We start from the raw sequence: 19,917 nt of genomic DNA, 5'->3' as shown, positions 1-19,917 counted from the left end.
ACTGAAAATTGTCATAAATTAATGCGTGACTTTTCTCTTTCTTCAAAAAATGTGAAAATTCATATACTAACAAGATGAAAGCTAGCTTCGTCAAGTCGTTGCTTATATACCCTGAAATTTTTATTAAAATAAAACAAACTTAATAAGAGCACTTTATGATCAAATACAAAAAAATATGATTTTTTGCCATTTAACTTAATTTCCCAATGTTCCTATAACAGCTATGTAATACGCGTCTGATTGTTTTTTTTATATATATTATTTATTATTATATAGAGGTAGGTATACCCTTTGCCAGAGAATTCAAACAGGAAGAGAGAAATGAAAAAGAAGAGAAACGACAAAGTAATTAAAAAAAAAAAGAAAAGTTCAGTTCATATAAATGTATGTCGTACAATTTATTGAGTTTGTTAAGAAAGTGCTGTAGCTCTTTAAACAAACACATGTCATGAAGTGACTTCAATTTAAAAAAAGAAAAAGATAAAACTATATTGCCGAGATCATCAGACTATCAGAAGAACTTGCAAAATTCCAGGAAAATTAGGACACAAATTGCAATCTGCGTTATTTCTATATTTAATAGCTCCTTACATCTCTGCGTTCGTACGGACGAACAGACGGACATGGCCGGATCGACTTGGGTAGTTATCCTCATCAAGAACATGTAAACTTTGTAGGGTCGGAAAGGCGTTCTTTTACCATTTACATACTTTTACCACCCAGTATAAAAATAACTGGTATAAAAATTAACGACGTATTAAACAGTGCGAAAAGTTATGTAAATGTTCAGAATAGCAATTTAATCTATTTAATATATAATTTCGGTTCTAATTCCCAATATTTAAATTATATGACGAAATTTAATGCCCAAAAGGTCCAAAGAGAATATATTTTATTCCCATTCGGAAAATGTTTGTTCTAAATTTAAATAGTTGATATCACAAAGGGTCTTCTTTAAACTTGAACTTTCCAAATTTTGAATTTACGATTCAAAAGTGCGCGCCAATGCAACTGTGGCACTACAATAGCTGTCTCGTTCTTTCACTCAACCAGTAGTCGTCCCGCTCTAGCAGGCCCATTGATTTATGCAGCACTAAGACTCCACGTTAGAGCGAGATAGAGCCATGCACTGCAATGTCTCACAGTTTTGCAGTCACTGTGTAAGCCCATGTCGTTGGTAAATTTTGATCTTTTATTCATTTATATACATAAATAGACATTCCTACTGTGCGAACTTAACTAGTTTACAGATATTAACATAGTGAAATAAGCTAGGCTACTTTACGGGTCTTGACTTCGAGTGGACAGCAGTGAAATAATTTAAACGTTTAATATAGCTTTAAATGTAATGATTAGTTGTTGTTTGCATCGCTTAAACCTAGATGGAGCCTACGTATAGTCCTAAGTCTACTTTCTCATCCTCAAAAACGCGTCTCAGCTGCAGTCGCCGCGGGGACTGGCAGTGGAAAAGTGTTTTAGTCGCCTTACTTTAGATCTAGATTGCATATGTACAAGGTTGGGGTTGTGGGTTCTCTTCGGCCAGGGGTCACTTCATGTAGTAGCTGCTGGGAGCTCGCCCGGAGGTGTACGTGCTCATCGGGATGCCCTGGGGTCCCGGGATGTGGCTGTGGCCCGATGAGTGCGTCACGGACTGATTCTGCGACCCGTACAGGTGGTCCACGCTGGAGTTGCCGATTCCATTTCCGGACGGCTCGTAGTCCACATCGTAGTAGATGCCAGATTGGTTCTGTTCGAAATGGAGAGAACAGAGGAGGAAGAATTAGTAGGGGTACATCAAAATGATTTGGAGGAGCTTAAGATATTTCCAGTAGTTTAATACATATAAAATGACATCCGAATGAAGTTCAAGTCACGATACATATGTTACTCTATTTGGATAACTGGAGGTAATGCTTAGATTCCTACCGCTATGCTGCCATTGCTGCGACTCTTGGGACGTGGCACTTGGAAGTTGCGTCCCAGCAGATCGGCGCGATCCTCCTCCTCGCTGGAACTGGAGTTCTCCAGTGTGCGCATTCCATTCGAGCGGGGACCCAGGCCAAGTCTTCTAAGTCAAAGAAAAGCATACTCAGTAGGCGCTACGATTGTTGGTTAACCACGGCGATTCATACCTGGGCAATGGCACTGGAGGAGCCAGAGTGGCACTGGGGTGCATCTGCATGGTGCTCTGCAGAGACATCCCGCCCAGGGTGCCCATTCCCATGGCGCCCAGGTTCGGGTAGGCAAACATCGCCGACGAAGGTCTAGTGGGTCCGATGGGCTCAGCCTGCTGGTACAGAATATGGAATAGTAATTAGTATATTCGTATGGCAAAAGTTAGCAAACAAAAGTTATCAGGATGCTTCACATTCTTGATGCAAAAAGATTTGGTAAGATTTGTAGATTTTCAGAATCTCTGATTCGGATACATCTTAAGATCTAGATTCACTCCATGGCTGAGTGGCAGGTACCTACCCCGTAGTGATTCGTCTGCGCCATGACATCGGCTATTTGTGCCCAGCGCATGCGGTCCTCCAAGGTCACTTGGTAACCCGCCTGTGGCAATCCGGCGGACTTCAGAGGTGCGGTGTTCATGTATCCAAACACAGGTGATCCCATGGCGTTCTTCTGCTCGCGCTGCCAGCGCCGCGACCACATGATCAGGCACACCAGGGTCAGGACGATGATGATAATGGCCGCCACGGAGGCGCCAATAGCCACGCCCAACACCTCGCCGTCGATCTCGCATTGGGCGCCATAGTGACTGGAGTCGCAGGTGCACAGCTGAGCACCATCCTCGGCGTAGCTGCAGGTGCCGTGGTTGTTGCAGACGGAGTCGGCACAGGCCTGGCACTCGCGTCCAGACCGCGCCGGCTGGTCGGCCCACGGATCACGGAGTCCCGCCTCGCAGGCGCAGCGGAAGCTGCCCCAGGTGTTGCTGCAACTGGCGCCGGAGTGGCAGTCATTTAGCTCCGGTGACTGACACTCATCCAGATCCTGCAGAGCAGACACTGCGCCCTCCGGGGAACTCACGTACAGCACGGAGTTGCCGATGTTGTTGTTCCGCCGGTGGAGCACACCGAGAAGATGCTTCTGAACGTCACTGCGCAGATTGGGTCGCAAAGTTTCCACACTTTCATCCAGCTGGAGAAGGAGGAAGATAATCAGTACGATTCCATTAGCACTGCTTAGAGATTACACACCTTGATGGTCATGTTCACGTAGACGCCGCTGCCGCCCAGATTGGGATCGCCCCGGTAGATGTTGTTCACCTTCGCCTCCATGAACTCATCCGAGTAGGGCGTCATGGACATGGCAGAGTCCAGCTGGAAGAGATTACATTTAAGTTATGTTTTAAGTCTTTAAGTATTAAGTAAAGCAATCGATCGCTTTTATTGATTAATTCAGTCCTCAGCTGTAGATTCAGCTTACTTAAGTATATGCAATAACTAACCGCTCTTATTGATTCGTAGCTGAGTTGTCCAAAGGGTTCGCTGTGCTTGTCCATGAGCTTGGTGTCCCACACAATTCGGTGCTCGTAGATGCGGTCCACGCGCATGCCCAGATGGAAGGAGATGACCCGTCGGCACGGCTCCCGATGCTTTCGCCGGGAGTATCCTAAAGAATTCCAATTTAATAAGCATATTTAGATCATCCAACTCCATACATTCGCATTGGATCTCACCTGGTCTGCAGTGACAGCTGGAAACGCCGTTGTCCGTCTTGCATCGCTCGTGCTGCGCCTGATCGCAGGTGGAATCATCGCCCACAATACAGGTGTCAATCCTCACCGGCGGCGGCGTTGGTCTCTGACGGTAGTGGGGCCTCGTGGGTCCGGCATTCGTTGTGGGCGCTCCGCCTTGGGGCTTGCTGTGCCCCTGAAGGTCCACCACCTCCGTTTCGGGCACAACGTAGCCACCACTGCTCTGGGTGACAGCGTTGGCAGGAGCAGCAGGAGAGATGGAGGAACCACTACCACCACCACCACCACTGCTGACGCCAACCCCCGGCGTGGATGCACCTCCTGAACCTGATCCGGATCCGGAGCCCGGCAACTGGGGCAAGCGCGTGGCTGGAGTTGTGGCGCCCGCTGGGGGATCTGTGGGGTCACCAAAGAGATTGATGTAAGTGCGCTTGCCGTCGATCGAGACAAAGCCGTCGTCACCTGATGCCGACACGATGATGTCGCCCTGACCTCCGCCCGCCGCATAGCTTCCGTATGGCTTGATGTTGATCGTCTGCTGGGATCCACTGCCCTTGGGACCTGGTCCCTGGATGGCGGACAGGGTGACGTCGAAGATCTCCCCGTAACCGGGGGGCAGATGCTGGCGAGTGGGCTGCACCGCTGGCAAGGGAAGGGTCTGCTGGGCGGGCGGTCGCTGGACAGGTGGGCGTGGCCGACCGCCGGGCTTAAACTCGGGATCATCGAGGACTATCCCAGGACGGGGATGGTAGGGGGCGGGCGGAGTGGCATTGGTGTTAGCATTGGAACTATTAGGCGACACACTTTCAGTAGATGGCGGGGTAGTGGTTGAGGTTGTGGTTGAGGTGGAACTGCTGGTGGTGGTAGTAGTGGTAGTGGTGGTTGTGGTATGTTCTTTGGAGGACGTAGGTTGAATGGCTGAGGCCGGGTTGGAGGACGAGGAGGTGCCCATCGAGGATGTGACACTTGGTTCCAAAGTGGGCGTTCGATTGGCGGTCATGAAGATCACCTCCTCGGTGGAGGGATCCAGACCAAGGCTCTCCGAACTGTCCATGGACATGGGCACATAAGTGGAGGACATGCCCATCACGGTGTGCACCACGGAACTGGTCTCAATAATGGTGCTGAAGCCCTCATCCTGTGGAGACTCCTCTGGTAGCTTCTTTTTCTCGCTTCCTGGCTTTGGCTTGTGCTTCTTCTTTGGGGGATTTGTTGGAGGAGTTGGTGGATTGTTGGTTGTGGACGGTGGAGGAGGAGGCGGCTGCAGTTCGTCTTCTACTTCTCCGCCAGTGGCATCCGTATCCTGATCGGACACTTCGATGTACTGGGCATTGGCATCTTCATTGGAGAACTCCGAGTCGTAAGTAGTGTCGGTGGGCAGCACAGCATCATCAGTTGGTTGCGGCTGCTCCTGATGATTCTGCTCCTTTTCCTGCTCGTTCTTTCTATCCAGTGGATCCTGCGGCTGAAGATGCGCTTGCACTGGCGGAGCTGGAAGAGGTTTATATTGGGGCAGGGGTCTCCGATTGCCGCCCACACTAGTGGCAATGGGTGGGCGTGGCTTGTTGCGGTACCACGGCGGACGATTGCTCACGAATCCCGGTCGAACGGGCACAATCTGCTCGGGAATGGGCACGCCGGTAATGAAGGGTCGTTCCGGACGATCAAAGGGATATGGCGGCGGACGCATCGAAGTCCCGGGCTTCTGAGCCTCGTAGTCAATTGGCAGGTTCTGGGCCTCGGAGATTCGCGGTGGACCTCGATTATTGATCCTGCTGGCCGAGGGACGCCTAATGCCCTGCGTATTGGCGTGGACATTGACATTGCCGTTCAGCAGCTTTACGATGCCTGTGATGATGTCCTGGATGTCGGGGTTTCCGTTCTGGCGCGGACTATGCGGCGCCTGGGTGGCACTGGCTGCCGTCGCTGAGGTGGCAGTACTGCTCGGACTCGGCCGAATCGGGGACCCCGACACTAGCGGTCGCAGGTCCCCCCGCCCTAAAAAAGACTGCTCTGAGCTGCTGCCACCTTGCGACAGGGTCTTCCCAGCCCTGATCCCCTGGTGCGTGCGCTCCGGTTGCTCATCCTGGTTGTCGAAGGTGCCTGTGGGCTTGATGTTGTAGTGGAAGTACCGTCCGGCGGACACGTCCTTTTCCAGATCCTCCGGAAAGTGCACGTCGTTCGGTCCGATTGGCTGCCGGTCATGCAGAATGGGCGACGCCGAGCGCTCCACTCGCTCCGCCCGCGTTTCGTTATCGTTCACGTCCAGGGGCGATGATTGGCCCTCGGCCAGACCGTTTACGGAGTCCGCCATGGTGCTCTCGATCCTCTGACGGTCCGGACTGCGGTTGCTGCTCGATTTCGGCGAGATCTGTGAGACGCTCTCGTGCTGACCAGCTGGAAAAATTGATAGGAAATATGTTAGATAATATGATACCAATCTAAAATCAGTTTTTTAAACAATTTTGTATACTAAGTATAGTATACCTTTCCTTATCGAGACGATCATACAATGGTATTATTATTTTAAAATCAGGCGTTGATCCTGTACCGTAAATATAATTGATTGCTACTTAATATACAATCACTTGGAGATATTTACATCTTTATGGAACATGCATATTTAAAAGTTATGTTCGATCGTAAAAGAGAGCCACACTTGTTACGAACCAGTAAGAAATCAAATTTAATGGGCCGCTTTTTCAAAATATTCAATCAAAGCGATTTCAAAATATGGGTACAATATGCTATACCGCAAGAAAACGAGAAGAAAGGGAAAGAGTTGAGTGAAAAGAGCGTTGAATTCCGACGTTCGTTTTCCCTCGAATCCATCATCGCATCGACAGAATCTTCACATTGGGGTTTCACTTTTCACTTGCCCATGCACCTGCCCTTTCCCTCGCGCTGCCTCCCGATCCCGTCCAGCTGCCACTCCGTCATTGTCAACGCGACTCATTTCCATGTGGGGGGAAACAATGCCCAGCCCATCCAAAGTCGGCTCGGATCAGTTTCAATCTCTGTCGCAGGCTTGCCAGGCATCATTTGTTTTCGATGTCAAGTCTGAGCCGCAGTCTTTGTCTGTTTTCTGCCCCACCTCTCGGATTCTTTTCACTCTCTTTGCATATAATTGTGTTTGTTTTCCTTCAAAATTGTGGGTTTGCGCACCCAGTGTGTGTGGATGCAAGCTGATGGCTGCATATCTGTCACAATGCTAGGGTTATATTGTTGATTACCCTGGGTGCGCGGCGCACACAGATGCACCAGCTCTTGGCCACATAGATACTCGTACTTGGTTTGGTGGCCTCGGGCCAGATCTGCACTCGCTTGGCAGGCAGCCTAGGAAGAATTTCACAAATTGCTACGTCAAGCGTTGAAAAGATGCCAGGCCGAGTTGTTGTTGCCTGATTTTCATCATTTCCTCGGATATGGCAGATAAATGAGCAGAGCCCGCCACAAGCAACTTAAATATAGATTGTTGACTTGTAGAATGCAGATGGCAATCGAATGGGGACAAGCACTCAAACCCACCTAGTCGATAGCTGAGATCGCGAATGGGCACCCCTTATCGCATCGTTACTGCAATTTTCCACTCTCATCCAGTCGCCAATCACACAGAGAGAAATGCATCGAGTGTGCAATCTATACGATCAGATCGAAGTAACTTTGCATGTCTTCTTTGCATTGGTTATAAGTTATAATTGAATGCAAAGACTTATAGATGGCCAGGAGTAGTACATGTACATGTACAAGGGGTTCCCAGTAAACGAGGTCACAGTGAAACATTTTATTGCTTCCGCATTTGAATCCATCAGCACTCAAGCTGTGAATTTTTCCTCCCGAACAAACTCACATCTCACTGAGCACTCGAGTGTGACCCAGCTATTCTTTGACACCTTCCGATGAGATTTATTTGCCGTTGGCTTTCTACGACTTTGTACTTTTCTCCCCCATTTTTCGGGTGTCAGGTGCATGTCATCTTTTGGGCCAGAACCAGTTTAGGTTGGGACAACAATCATAATTCACACTCGCGCGAAGAAACACGTTTAGCTATTGAGCTTAACCCAATTGCCGAGCTGCATTGGGGCCTCTTGGTGAGTTTCGAGGTTTTTTGATTAAGTTTGGCACAGATTTTACTTTCACCTGTCGCTAAACTGGCTCGCCCCTGATTGAAATACACAATATTTGTTTCACTTTCTTCGCGCCAGCTATTTGTTGCGATTTTGATATAATTAGCGCTTCCTTTTGGGCAGGCGAAACAAAAAACAAAAGGCGGCGACACAGTTTTCACTTTCCTCGCCTTGAATTGCTCATTTTCCAGTTTTCCTTTTGATTTTATTGATTTCGGGCCTAAGTGAGTGGCTCTGGGATTGCGATTTTGATTGGGCTGGCGGTAAAAGTGAGCCGGCGGCTCTGAAACTGCCAGACATGGACAAAGCTGGCTAAATGTGTAACGCAATTTGGCGAACGAAAATTGAATTCCATTTCGGAGCGGGGCATGCAACACTTTCACGGCCAGGCCGCAACGAAAGTAAAACCACTTGGCGTCCGGATCTCTTGGCCATTAAATCCAGACGGGCTGGGTTGAATGCACCCGATCTGACAACGGCATGGGGACACCAGCAACAGTCGTCATTAGTTCCAGTGCTTGCCCACACTAACTCGATTGCTACTCCGGCGAGGACGCACGACTTGTGCCCCGTCTCTTTTCGGGCTCTTTTCTGCTCTTCCAGCTCCGGACCAACCCACACGGGCGCCCATTCCTTCTGCTTTGGGCCAACGCCAAGCACGACACTCCAATTCCAATTCCACTCAAATTGGCGATTTCAGCGCCTCCAACTCGCCGACAAGAAATCACTTTCTATTTCGCTGCACTTTTCAACTGTTTCCCAACGTGGCCAAAAGCAAAACAGAAATTAAGTCCGCCTGCTCGCCTCTAATGTGGGCAAAGCTGGCGCAAATAATTGCTTATGAAATACGACAATTTTCCGTTTTGACTTCAGAGTTTAACACACGTCCCAAAACGTTGCGCATACGACATGTATGCCCTGGCCACTTTCGGTGTGCAATTGCGCAGGCGTAGAAGGCTGGCTCGATTATGCAATGATATCACTTAATGGGTTGCTCGGAAGGGAGGCGACAATTCGTTATGTTTTCACCATAAATAGAATTATGTAATTGCTTTTAAATGAAGAAGTTGTGCCGGAAGGCGAATTTCAATGAGAATAAAATGTATTTGGAAAACATGATGTGACTCTTATTTAGCGTTTTATTATTAACATTTTTAAGGGCCTACCTTTAAAAGTCATTTCTATAAGGCATAAAATAATGAAAGGTATAAAGTCGGAATACTTTTTGTTTATAATATGTAAAAAGGGCTTTGATATGCCTATTTTAAACTTCATCTATGCAGTGATTTGCATTTTTCAAGTAATCCGAACACAATCTGATTCATTCACATCTTTTATTACATTCAGTCCCATCCCAGCTCACTGTTTTCCATCTAAGGAAACAAATCGAAAGAAATCCCAAACACATCTCTCACCTCTCTATTTTTATGCTTTTCCATCCTAAGCTTCTTTCATCTTTTTGAATTGGCCCGTAAACATAACTCAGCCGCCCAATTGTGAATTCCGCGGACCCCGCGGCGAAGACATCCATTAAAGAAGAGATGTGGTCAGTCCCTTATCTCGGAATGCCATCGCACCAGCCACGCCCCGAATGGAGAGCTCTAGAACCGCCGGGACGGGCTGAACTGAATCCAATCCAATACACGACGATCTCTAACGTCCGAGTGGAGCATTAAAAATTTGATTTAGTGCTAATTGATTTCCTGGGCGTTCGACTTTCGTTGTGGGCGTCGTGGCCAAGGCTGAGGAAGTGGTCGCCAGTGAAACCCAATGGCCAGGGAAAGCCGTGGAGCAGTGGGTTCTAGTGCGACCTGTCCAGATTGCCCTCGTCCGATCCGTGGGAGCTGTCGAGTCATTCCTCGCGCTTTTCATTAGCAAAGCAAATAAAGTATCTGTGGCCCGGGCCCGAACACTTGTGCAATCAAACCGTCAACTGGCTGGTGTTGCTGCTCAAGAGTCGTCGGCACCAACAATTGGCCAGGCTAGAACTTGAAGAGCGTCTTGGCCAGACTTTTCTCCGTCTCTGGGAAGTCGGGCCGAGATGCATGAGCTGCAATTAACAAAGTGACGACGACAACCGACACATGGCAGCCTGGGACAGCCTGCACTCCACTCGACCCAAAGTAGAGTCTGGTGAAATTGAAGCATTTCGCTGGAAAACCGATTTTCCGTATCCATATTCTGTGGTTTTTCTTTTCCAGCCACCGTGACCATGACGTTTGGCCTTTGGTACTGCACGAGCGTTTTTCCTTTGCACGCGTGAATGCCAGTTCGAAATGTTTAAACAATTTTATCCAAGTGCATTTTTTGTTTGCACTGAGAAATAATTTATATAATCGTGCGACGAAGCCAAATTGAAACTGTATCTCCCTGGAATATTTCTTAATTCTTTGATCTTCCCACTTGACCATAGATTTTCTCTCGGTGCTCAGGCTGCATCCTTTGTATTAGCCCCTCAGACGTGGCTCCAAAGCGAATGACCTTAATCAAGGTCTAGCTCTGATCTAACCGCCTTAAGCTCGGAGCCAAAGACGAAGCCAAAGTCGTGGTAGAAGTGGAAGCCACAGCTAAAGGCGGTTGCAGTCCGGCTGCGTTTCTGTTTTGGTCAGGCTTCCGCAGATGCAGCTGTTGCAGTTGGTTTCGCTCTGCTGCCTGCTGCGGGCCGAGTCTAAGCCAGGCCGAAATCCCAAACTGAACGGGGAAATTTATAGCCTGGACGCGCTCTGCTGGCTTTAATAGTGCGGCAGTGCGAAGAAGCTGGAAGAAATCCTCGGATATCAATAGACAATCCGGGGCAGGCGCAGGGATCCCAGGCCCGATTTAATGGCCTCCACTTATGAAATCTAATTGTCTCACATGTTTAATTAAGTCGCAGGTGGTAGCGAACGGAGCCGAGGCCTCTAATAGCCGGGCCAGAACCAGACTAAGCCCTGTAACTAGCTGCAATTTAGCTGGCGATAAGCGATCTGCACGATCTCCTGGGGAATGCTGGTAAATAGTTGAAATCGCATTCGGTGCAGCCCCCTAAACACGCCATGAGAATACTTTAGCAGTCAATAACTTGGCCTGGGTCAGTAACCCAGTGCTACGAAAGGTGGTGTAGCCCAAGATCCCAATAATCCATTGTAGAGATTCTCTTGAGAGAGTTGAAATGGAGCACTGGATATGTAATAGCGTATTAGAGTCGGAAAACAGATGATGGTCTCGCCCCAGGCAAACGCTGGCCAACATTCGCGTCAAATTTAACGCCGAGTTGAGCCGAGCTGGAAACATATTGATTGAAAGGTAAATGGATACCTCTCTCTCTCTCAATGCGTTTTCCCATAGCAATATTTCTCATCTCTACAGCTCCAGCGAAACTGGGTCATTGTACCCACAGAAGCCGGCTTAAGTATAGTCGCCAAACGGAAACTAGTTGCCAGCCAATATGGTCTTAATGGTCTGTGACAAGTTCAGGACTGCCTGTGTGTGTGTGTCAAATAAGAGTCCACAACAAGTGGTCATCAGAACCGGCTCTCTGCACAGAAGAACGCCACTTTATATACAAACTGTCAGTCAGCCAGCTTTTTATTGGACTATTTCCAACTGCGTGCCAAATAGAAAGGGGGAGCTGCGCCAGTGTGAGTGAGCGTGGGTATTATTGTGTCATTCGGGTCTCTGTTTTGTTTGGATAGTCAGCTAACTGCACCCATTTAACGGACTTTATGCTTGATTCTTTTTGTCATTTCTTTTTATTTTGGCTTATTAATTGAGGTTGGAATGTGTAGGGAAATTTATATACTCTGCAAGCTTGAAGTGGTCAAGTTCGTTGTCTAAGTCTTTCGATTTTGCTATGGGAAGTATATGTACGTGAAAATCTTTGTAGCTCTTGCAAGCCTGGAAAAATATTAATTACCCACTATTGTATAATTGTAACTTGTTTCCTACGTAATTTTGTTAGGTTCTTTTACATTTTATAGTTTTAATATTGCCTGTTAAAGAGTAAATCATATGAAATCCCTAACGGCTGTTTGTCTGACATTTCCTGTGACATGGGTTTCATGTTCTTTTTTTTTGGCCAAATTCACTAGCTGGGTCCAAAATCATGGAGAGTCTGCGATTATAAAATTCCATTGGGAACCGGTTTGCGGCGGTCTCCCGAATAAAATACTGTAAGAGTACAAAAAGAGAATTTCATTGATTGCCATTGATAGTCCACGCCAAAACATGTGAGGGACACCAGGTAAGGGACCCCAGCCCACCCCCTTTCGGGCGGCCAGCCTCTCTGTTCTCCCACAGCCCACCGCAATTTAATATGGGTTCACAGCGCCCCAGGACGACCATTAAAGAAGATCGGAGGGGGCCAAAGAAATAAAATAAAAGAGGAGAGACACGCAAAACGAGATAAATTGTGGGTTCAGTTGGCTTTACCTGCCGATGGGTGTGTGTCTGAATGTGCGATCGTGCCTGGCAACTTTCGATGTGCTGAATTTCATTGTACAATTTTGGACATCCCGATCGGAGAGCCACTGCTCTTCTCACGGGAAAGGGAAAGTACGCAGTTATTGATACGGCTTCGGTTTCACGCTTTGATTGGGCAATCGGAACCCAGCTCAAGATCAGTCGGTGCTCGGCTCTAATTGAATGCTCAGGTCAGGGTGGGGAAGAGCTGGAGTAAATTGATTATTGGCGATCAGCATGTGAGCTGATTACGAACTTGGAGCATCCAATATAGTCTGGGTGAGAAGGGAAGCTTAAAAAACTCCAAAGCTATAAAGCCGGTCTGTTTAGACCAAATGTAAAATCAGCCAAATGAAATTTGGTGATATTGTTGTAGCTTGGTTTCTTCTGAGACTGAAACCTCGTTCATTACTATTTTTGGTATGCCAATGAGTTCTTAAAGATTATGGATACTGAAGAGAACTACATACAAAAATAAAACCAACTGCTTTCCAATCAGTCAGTACCTTTTTTCGACCATTCTGGCAGCTGCCACCATCTTTCTGTACCGTCTTCATAAGCGTTCGAAAAATTCAATTATTAATTGCGTCAGCATTGGCAGTCTGTGAACAGGTGAACAGGCCACCAGGAACCCCCAGAAATTCGAGCCAAGATCGAGAATATGTGAGAAACCTGCCGAACGAACCTGCCTCTTGACCCAATTAAGAGTCAAGCGATAAATTTCTGCTCAGCCTGCAACGATGGCGGCTTCTTTCTTCCACCTCTTTCGCATCGGGCAGTGGATTTTTGATTATTTATACGTACCTCTCGCTCTTCGGAGCCACCTGGGGCAAGTGGGCCATGTAACCGAAATGTGCCGAAAAATAAAATGAGAACTCAAAAATGCGAGGGAAAATTGCTCGTGGAACCAGCTAATCTGAAAACTTAATCAGCTTAGCAGCTGCGTGAGAAGAGGGGCTCTCCGGGAAGGGGGCGCGCAGAAGAAAAAGGGGAATGAAATCGAAAAACCCATCGGGCTGCGGTAGTAAGTCAGCGGGTTAGAGTGTCATAGCTACGGTGTCATGGTTACAGTGTCCCCACCGAACCCGATCGAATCCATCGATCTGCGGCGATTCGCTGACTCAGTGATGCTGGAAGTGCGGACCCGGGAAGACGGGCCGCAAAGCTCCAACTCATGGCGCTTTCTTTGACACTTTTCCAGTGCCTCCAGTGGCTCAATTCGCTGCGAGTATCGTATCGAAAGCCCCGAAAAGCCGTTAACTGGGTGTAACTGTTAACCGTGGCATTGCTGCGCTTCTTTCTGTCTCACTAAGCCATAACTGAGCGGTCCGGCGCCGCGAGATTCTGTTTTCTTTTAATTAAGCTTGCTGTAAAATAATTTTCACTTCACCCAATTTTCCCGCCCGGCTCTATGTAAATTCCATACGCCATTCCCCATGCTAATGCGGCTTATTAGCTGCATGAAAGGTTTGGGCCCGGCTTCAAATGGCCCAGTAAACAGTGCAGTTAGCTTTAATTGATTCCAGACCGCCGAGAGCTGCCCGCCTCAGTTGGCCGGATTCGTGCAATTAAGCGGTTTCAGTGGAGTGGCTCCCTCTGGCGGAGGAAATAGCAGGTATTCAATGGAATGCATAAGTATATGGCAGCCGTGCCTCGGAATCCACTCCACTGTACTCCTGGTTAGGGCCATTTGGGCCTAATTGTACAGCTCACATGGGAAGCAGGCACTCAATGCAGTTTAGCAAACAACAAAGCAGCAATGAAATCCTAGCAAAGCTTTAACCACAAATACGTGGTAGTAAATGCCTTTTATTTATTCAAAATACACACCACTATTTTCACTTGAATAGCTACCGTTCAAAATGTTTCATTTTATAATGCATTTTTGTAGCAAACGTTGTAAAAAGTGCTGTAGAGAATCTACACATATTTATGAGCTTATCGAATTATCAAATTATATTTACAAGCTGTTTCTCACTTAGAATGGACATCGCTTTAAAATGCTTAATTGTTGAGAATTGTCATAATAGTGTCCACTTTGCTTAAGTCATGTCATCCAACTAATTGTGTATTTATCATTCTGGTTTTTGCAGATTCTGGTTAGGAATGCATGATATTTACATTACCCTCCATCATTCTAATTAGTTTTTACGTGCCCAATTACAGCGCCTGATGACGCCTTCATTTTCGCATATTGCATAAGCTCAGCTCCGAGTCACTTAACGATTATAAGCCACGCAGCCCAAGTCATAATAAACTTTAATTAACTTCGATTCACGCACGTCACGCACTTCGTAAGCGACAAAGCGAAGTGGAGCCAAACAAACCAAAGGCAAAAAACCCAAGACGAGCCCCGGCAAAAGTCAATGAATCCGGTATGAATAATCGCAATTGTGCAACTCGAGCTAACCCTCCGTGGGCACTGGCCAATGAATCACAGCCGCGCAGATTCGATCTTCACTAGAAACCCAGCTGCAGATGCGATCGACCCAGTTTGAGGGCTGCAAAGCCGTTTGAAAAGTGTCACCTAGATGGCATATCTGGGCTTTTAGTAGGTCAAGCCCGTATTTCAGTGGCAAAAAAAGAGAAGCAGCTAACTTCTTGGCGTGCTCGACAATTGAACGCACTTGTGCGGGGGTGCTGACACCTCCAACTCAGTACAGTTAGCACACTTCATTACGTTTGGCACAGTTAGGCAGGTAGGCACCCAAGTACCAGGTACCCATCCGATTCCCCCCCAAACTATGCATTCTCAGTAACGCCTAATAAATTATGCAGCAAACGCAAGCTTTCTAAAAGCCAGCAGACGAAAATGAGAAGAACAATCACGTACGAGTGCTGGCGAGGAATGCCTGTGGCTGCCTGGAGCATCTTCATCAAGTGCTGGCACGTCGGGAGAATTCTTTCTGATTTTGTGCTTTTTGTGAACCGACATTCCTCGGAAATGTATCAAATTAAAAATTAAAATTATGCTCACGTGTGGAAAAAGCTGCTCGCTTGTAATAACTAAATGCTCGCTTGAGCAGAACCCTCGGTGAAAACATATGGTTACTTGAGATAAGATCCACTGAGAACAAGTGCGAGAGATTCGCTTGGATGATGCAGAGGTGGGAGAAAAGTGGGAAGATTCGATTCAGATGACCGCAGGATGGAGTGGGTTCTTGTTGCACAAGAGTGCATTTGGTTTCTAAATAACTTCCCAACCAATAGGGCAATTTCCAATGAGGACATATCCAGTCAATTTAGCGTCAATTGAAAAATCTATGCAAATATCAGCACAAGATCTTGGCCTTATCTCAACTTTCATCCTCCCACTTTGTTCGAACCCGTGAAAGTTGGCTGCTGGCACAGGCCTCACAATTAAAGTTCAATTTATTAACTGAATGCATGTGAAATTCTTTTGTTGGGCATGTCACTGTCGTGCTGCCCACCCCCTTTCCCCTGACTGTACCCCCCTTCTGGCCAAGACTTACCTGTTGTTTGAACGAGGAGCAGCAGAAGAGCCAGTGGCAACGTCGACACAATCATGGCCATCAAGTGTCGATGGTCTCTTGGCATTCTATTGTTGGAAATTGCTGACGGCCGGGAGGTGCCCCGACCTCCGCCTCCTCCTCCGCCTCCGCCTCTGTCTCCGCCTCTACTCGATGCTATAGAGTGTGTTAAGTTCTGTGGCTTTCGTCGCATGTTTGCATAAACTACGAGTTCCGCGGGCACACTCTTTTTCTTTTTTTATGGTTATTTTCAGGCGTTTACTTTATTTATTTTCGGTGTTTCGTTGTTTTATTGATCAACCGTGCTTTGGCAAGGCATGTTTTGCTTTGACCGAGTGTATTTATGCTGATAGGAAGGAGAAAGGTGGTCAACAGAGACGTTAGGGTCGAAAATAATTCTAAGGTTTGTGCCTTAAGTCTTTTGATTTAGGAGAGCGGTTGGCAGTCAAAAAGCACAAAAACTAAAATAAATGCTAAGCTTTTTGTGGCTATAGTGTTTTGTTTGCGGCAAATATGGTAGGGAATTAGTTTTTGTCTAATCACACACAAAAGTTAAATATGCCTTTGAAGTTTTTGCTTAACGTCTTTCGATTTGGAAGAGTTTTCGCACTTGTTCTTGGGGAATGTATGGCCCTTTCACTCATTTATTCAAAAATAATAATAAAGTTCGTGCCTTAAGTCTTTTGATTTGGTGGAATCTTTAGCACTATTCGTATGAAGTATTCTAGTTCGGAACATCTTTTTTGCACTGTTCGTTGGAAATAGATATGTACATAGGTCTTATCGCTTCGCCCTTCAAGGGCTCCAAAAGTTAAATGTACGGGTTTGGATGTCTAAATTGCGTCAGAGAGCCATGGGTCGAACCCCCATTAACCAGCAGTACTCCACAATGGTGGCATTAGCATTTACATAAGCAGCGACTTAGTAAGTCAATAAACCCGGCCATTCAAACGGCTGGAAAAGAAAACAGTTTCAGAAAAACCTCGGATCTGTTTGCCAGTTACGCAAACTGAAGCGTTCCATTCAGGCAACTAACCGAACTCGGCTGATTGAAATGATAATTTTGATTGATGTCCAAGACGCTCCGAAATTGGCTGCAGCGAAAGTCCGGTCTCAATTCGAGGTGCCAGAAAGCAAAAGTGAAATTCCGCAGCGAGCACGGAGCACAAGCGCTATCAACTGGAGCAGATAATCTGTCGCCAGTTGTCCGTGCCCTAATCGATGCCAGCTGCCCGAGATTACCCAATGGCCGGCGTGCTAATCAGAAGCCAAAACAGGCCCGTATCGCAAACCGCAGTAACTGAGGCAATTGCCGGGCATTAGATGGAAAGTGAAAGCATCCAGAGCAGCGGCGACGGAGGTAGCGAATGGAAAGGAAAGGTAAAGGTTGCCTCTGCAGCATGCGAGTGAATATACAACGTACGAGTATATGTGTACGTGATCTCAGACCGGATCGCATCGGACCGGTCGGACTTAGCCCGCCTGCAGTTGAGTCATGACGCGAGTCCAGGTCTGAGTCTGATATTTTGGCAGATCTTTGCTTGTGGCCTTTGCTTTTGTTTACCCCGCGTTTCGGGCTCGCAAGGAACCTTGAAATATCTGCTCTGTACGCTTGAAGAATCCCAGTGAAATAGAAAGTTCAACGTGAGCAGCCAGAAGAGCAAAACCACAACAAACTCTATTTGCTGTGTGTCTCTGTTTCTGTGGCTTTCTGGGCTGTCATTAAACGACTCCACTTTTCAGCGGATTGTTGTGCTTTTCCATTGAGCGACTCGCCCACGCAGGCGGTTGTTTACATTTTCATTGGAATAATTTTTGGTTTTATCAACTTTGCTTTCTTTTCAGCCCGGGCCTTGGACTCCCAGCTCCCAGCGGAAGTTGCGGCTGGTAATTAGTTTTCATTTCTTTCGCCTTCTTCAGTCTTCTGCAGTTAAATGACTCATGTGATTTTTCATAAGCCACTTTTTTCGGAGCTCGTCCGTTGCGTAACCGATTTCTGAGCCGGCAGAGCGCCCAAGGAAGGTGAAGGTGTAAGAAAAGGTAAATATGAAAAAGGGAGTTGGGATTTATCGACGGAGAAAGAGAAAATGAGAGTGTGCGAGTCAAGAAATCGAAAATTGCATAAGCCTTGATCTTTACGACTGTCGGAAGGTTGTGCGCTACATCCTTTAGTACTGCCCATTTCCCACCGCAAGACTCTTTTCACTGCTTTAACCAAGTATCTGGCTTTTCCATTTCGGACTCACCTCAAAGTGTTACCATTAATCACACGATTGAAATCCCCGAGATTTGATTGATGTTTCTGCGTGCAACGCTAATGCACGTTATTTTCAATTAGATTTTGCACATAAATAACGCCAATAATGGAAAATTTCACCAGTTGGCTGCGGCCTAAACTGCAAGCTGCAAACTGCAAAGACGACAAGGCACACCGAATTGAGGATCTGGCCGACGCAGCCAAATCCAGCTTCGGATTCGGCCCCAACCGGACCGGGTAACCCAGTGGAAATGCGGTTTTGTGGCTTCGAGGAATGCAAAACGCTTAACTCTGAATAATCGAAAAGCAAAATCAAGCGACAGCTGCCCCCTGGAAAATTGGCACAAGTGCTCTCGAAATGGCACAACTAACAGTATCAAGTGCTGGAACGGGAACCGGGAGTGGGCAGTATACTTGGTCTTGGACTTGGACTTGGTCTTGGACTTGGCCTGGAGCAATGTAGCGGGTCGCGTTGCAGTCGACGGACGTGTGTAGGCCGTCCGACAGGTTGCAGCGGACCACGTATCCGGTTGGGGCAACCTGGCGGATGCGCGATGTGCGATGCGCAGCCTCGCTGATTCTTGGGCGAAAAGAGCCCAATTAATGCTCGGCACTCCTGGGCCCGAGTGGCTCTCTCTAATTGGGAGTGAAACGGCGGACAAATTATAAATTTGCAAGCAATTTCACAGCAGCCCAGTAAACAAAGGCCGCAGACAAAACCAACTAAGCCAGCCGAGCAAAAAGGTAGCGCGAAAAAAAGAAAGTTTTTGAAGTTTTCGTTGCTGCCGCCTTGGGGTTCGTACTATACATATATATGCATGTATGTATGTATTTCGCTTGTCTACACACACAGACGCACGTCGCACAAATATCATTTATTCGGCATACGTTTACATATTGGCCGTTTGCTTCACTTCGAGAAAAACACTCATTTCTTTCTCTGGCTCACTCACACGCATGCGCAGCACTGGCCTGAGCCTCCCAAGTTAACTTATTCACTTTTCATAGACTCGAACGCACTCACACACGCACACGGCCGCGATGTCGGCTAACCCGGCGATGGCTTCTTCAATTTCTGGCCACAATTCACGCTCCTCTCCTACCGAAAACCGTCAACAGGTGCGCACCGTTCGAACGCTCGACTCAAACTGACTCGTGCGAAGCCCGAAGACTACGCGCAGAGCCGAAGAAACGAGAAACCGCAGCTCGCTTGGCCGCTCTTCGGAAGAGTGCCCGCGAGTGGAAGACGCCGCAGACAGTCTTCAGTTCGATTCTTCAAAATAGGTTTTTGATTTGGCAGTGCAAAGCAATACTTAGCAAAAAGTTTCTTTTACTCTGCATGAGGATGGCAACTCTGTTGGGCAGTAATACCCATAAGATTTATTAACTAAATATAATAAATTACTATATATTATATATTATTATAGTAATATTACTATTACTCAAGCACAGGTTGAAGACTTATATCGGATAATATAGAAGTTCGTTTTTCTGAAATTTCTAAAGAATTGCAAAGTGATGCATCATAAAAATGACATTAGGTGAGTTACTCCCATTCCTTAGTTTTTTTCTAGAGTATCCAATGTGCCACATGGAATTCACATAGATGCAGCCCCAAGCGACTTGGATCCGTGGGGGAAGTGGAGCTACTAACAGAGTGCACTTAAACGGAAACAGTAACAATTGAAAGTGGCAATTTGGGGAGCGTACGCGCCTTAATTAGATTGCGGATTAGGATGGTCCCATCGAATCATATTCACGGGTGCATCCGCGGCGACTTTCAGGTGGAGTCGACTCCAATCAGCAGCAATTACTGTGCCAATTGCCCATGCCGATTCCGCTGATTTCGGCTTTCGATTGAAAATGAGAATGGCTCGTTGGAAAAGTGGGATTAGCAGC

General features: G+C 47.1%; 1 protein-coding gene across 9 annotated transcripts; it reads right to left on the bottom strand.

Annotated features, from left to right (window-relative positions):
- Nucleotides 1-1,171: 1,171 nt before the first annotated feature.
- LOC6733349 lies at nucleotides 1,172-19,274 on the bottom strand. 9 transcript variants are annotated; one of them, XM_039292836.2, is made up of 10 exons: nucleotides 18,972-19,274; nucleotides 18,008-18,171; nucleotides 15,744-16,107; nucleotides 3,686-6,100; nucleotides 3,455-3,618; nucleotides 3,204-3,326; nucleotides 2,476-3,144; nucleotides 2,133-2,290; nucleotides 1,927-2,068; nucleotides 1,172-1,747 (listed from the first exon to the last, which is right to left on the bottom strand). In XM_039292836.2, the coding sequence occupies exons 3-10, from the start codon at nucleotides 15,952-15,954 to the stop codon at nucleotides 1,547-1,549; spliced, it is 4,083 nt and encodes a 1,360-aa protein (XP_039148770.1). In that variant the 5' UTR covers nucleotides 15,955-16,107; nucleotides 18,008-18,171; nucleotides 18,972-19,274; the 3' UTR covers nucleotides 1,172-1,546. The 9 variants fall into 9 exon arrangements, with proteins under 9 accessions (XP_039148770.1, XP_039148777.1, XP_039148771.1 ...); XM_039292843.2 differs by lacking the exon at nucleotides 18,008-18,171 and having other exon boundaries at nucleotides 3,686-4,099; nucleotides 4,166-6,100; XM_039292837.2 differs by lacking the exon at nucleotides 18,008-18,171 and having other exon boundaries at nucleotides 18,907-19,274.
- Between the last annotated feature and the right edge of the window lie 643 nt (nucleotides 19,275-19,917).

Source organism: Drosophila simulans, chromosome 2R (genome assembly GCF_016746395.2).
Source record: "Drosophila simulans strain w501 chromosome 2R, Prin_Dsim_3.1, whole genome shotgun sequence".
In the NCBI taxonomy this organism is placed as follows: Eukaryota; Metazoa; Arthropoda; class Insecta; order Diptera; family Drosophilidae; genus Drosophila; species Drosophila simulans.
Note: the sequence above shows the minus strand (reverse complement) of the source record. Positions and strands in the feature narration are given on the sequence as shown.

Bases quoted from the DNA above. Each gene is read 5' to 3' on its own strand.
- LOC6733349 (XM_039292837.2), bottom strand. From the start codon at position 15,954: ATGCGACGAAAGCCACAGAACTTAACACACTCTATAGCATCGAGTAGA. The intron at 3,619-3,685 runs GTGAGATCCAAT...GGAATTCTTTAG, and splicing joins CAGCTGTCACTGCAGACCAG to GATACTCCCGGCGAAAGCAT. The intron at 2,069-2,132 runs GTATGAATCGCC...TCTTTGACTTAG, and splicing joins CCTCCAGTGCCATTGCCCAG to AAGACTTGGCCTGGGTCCCC.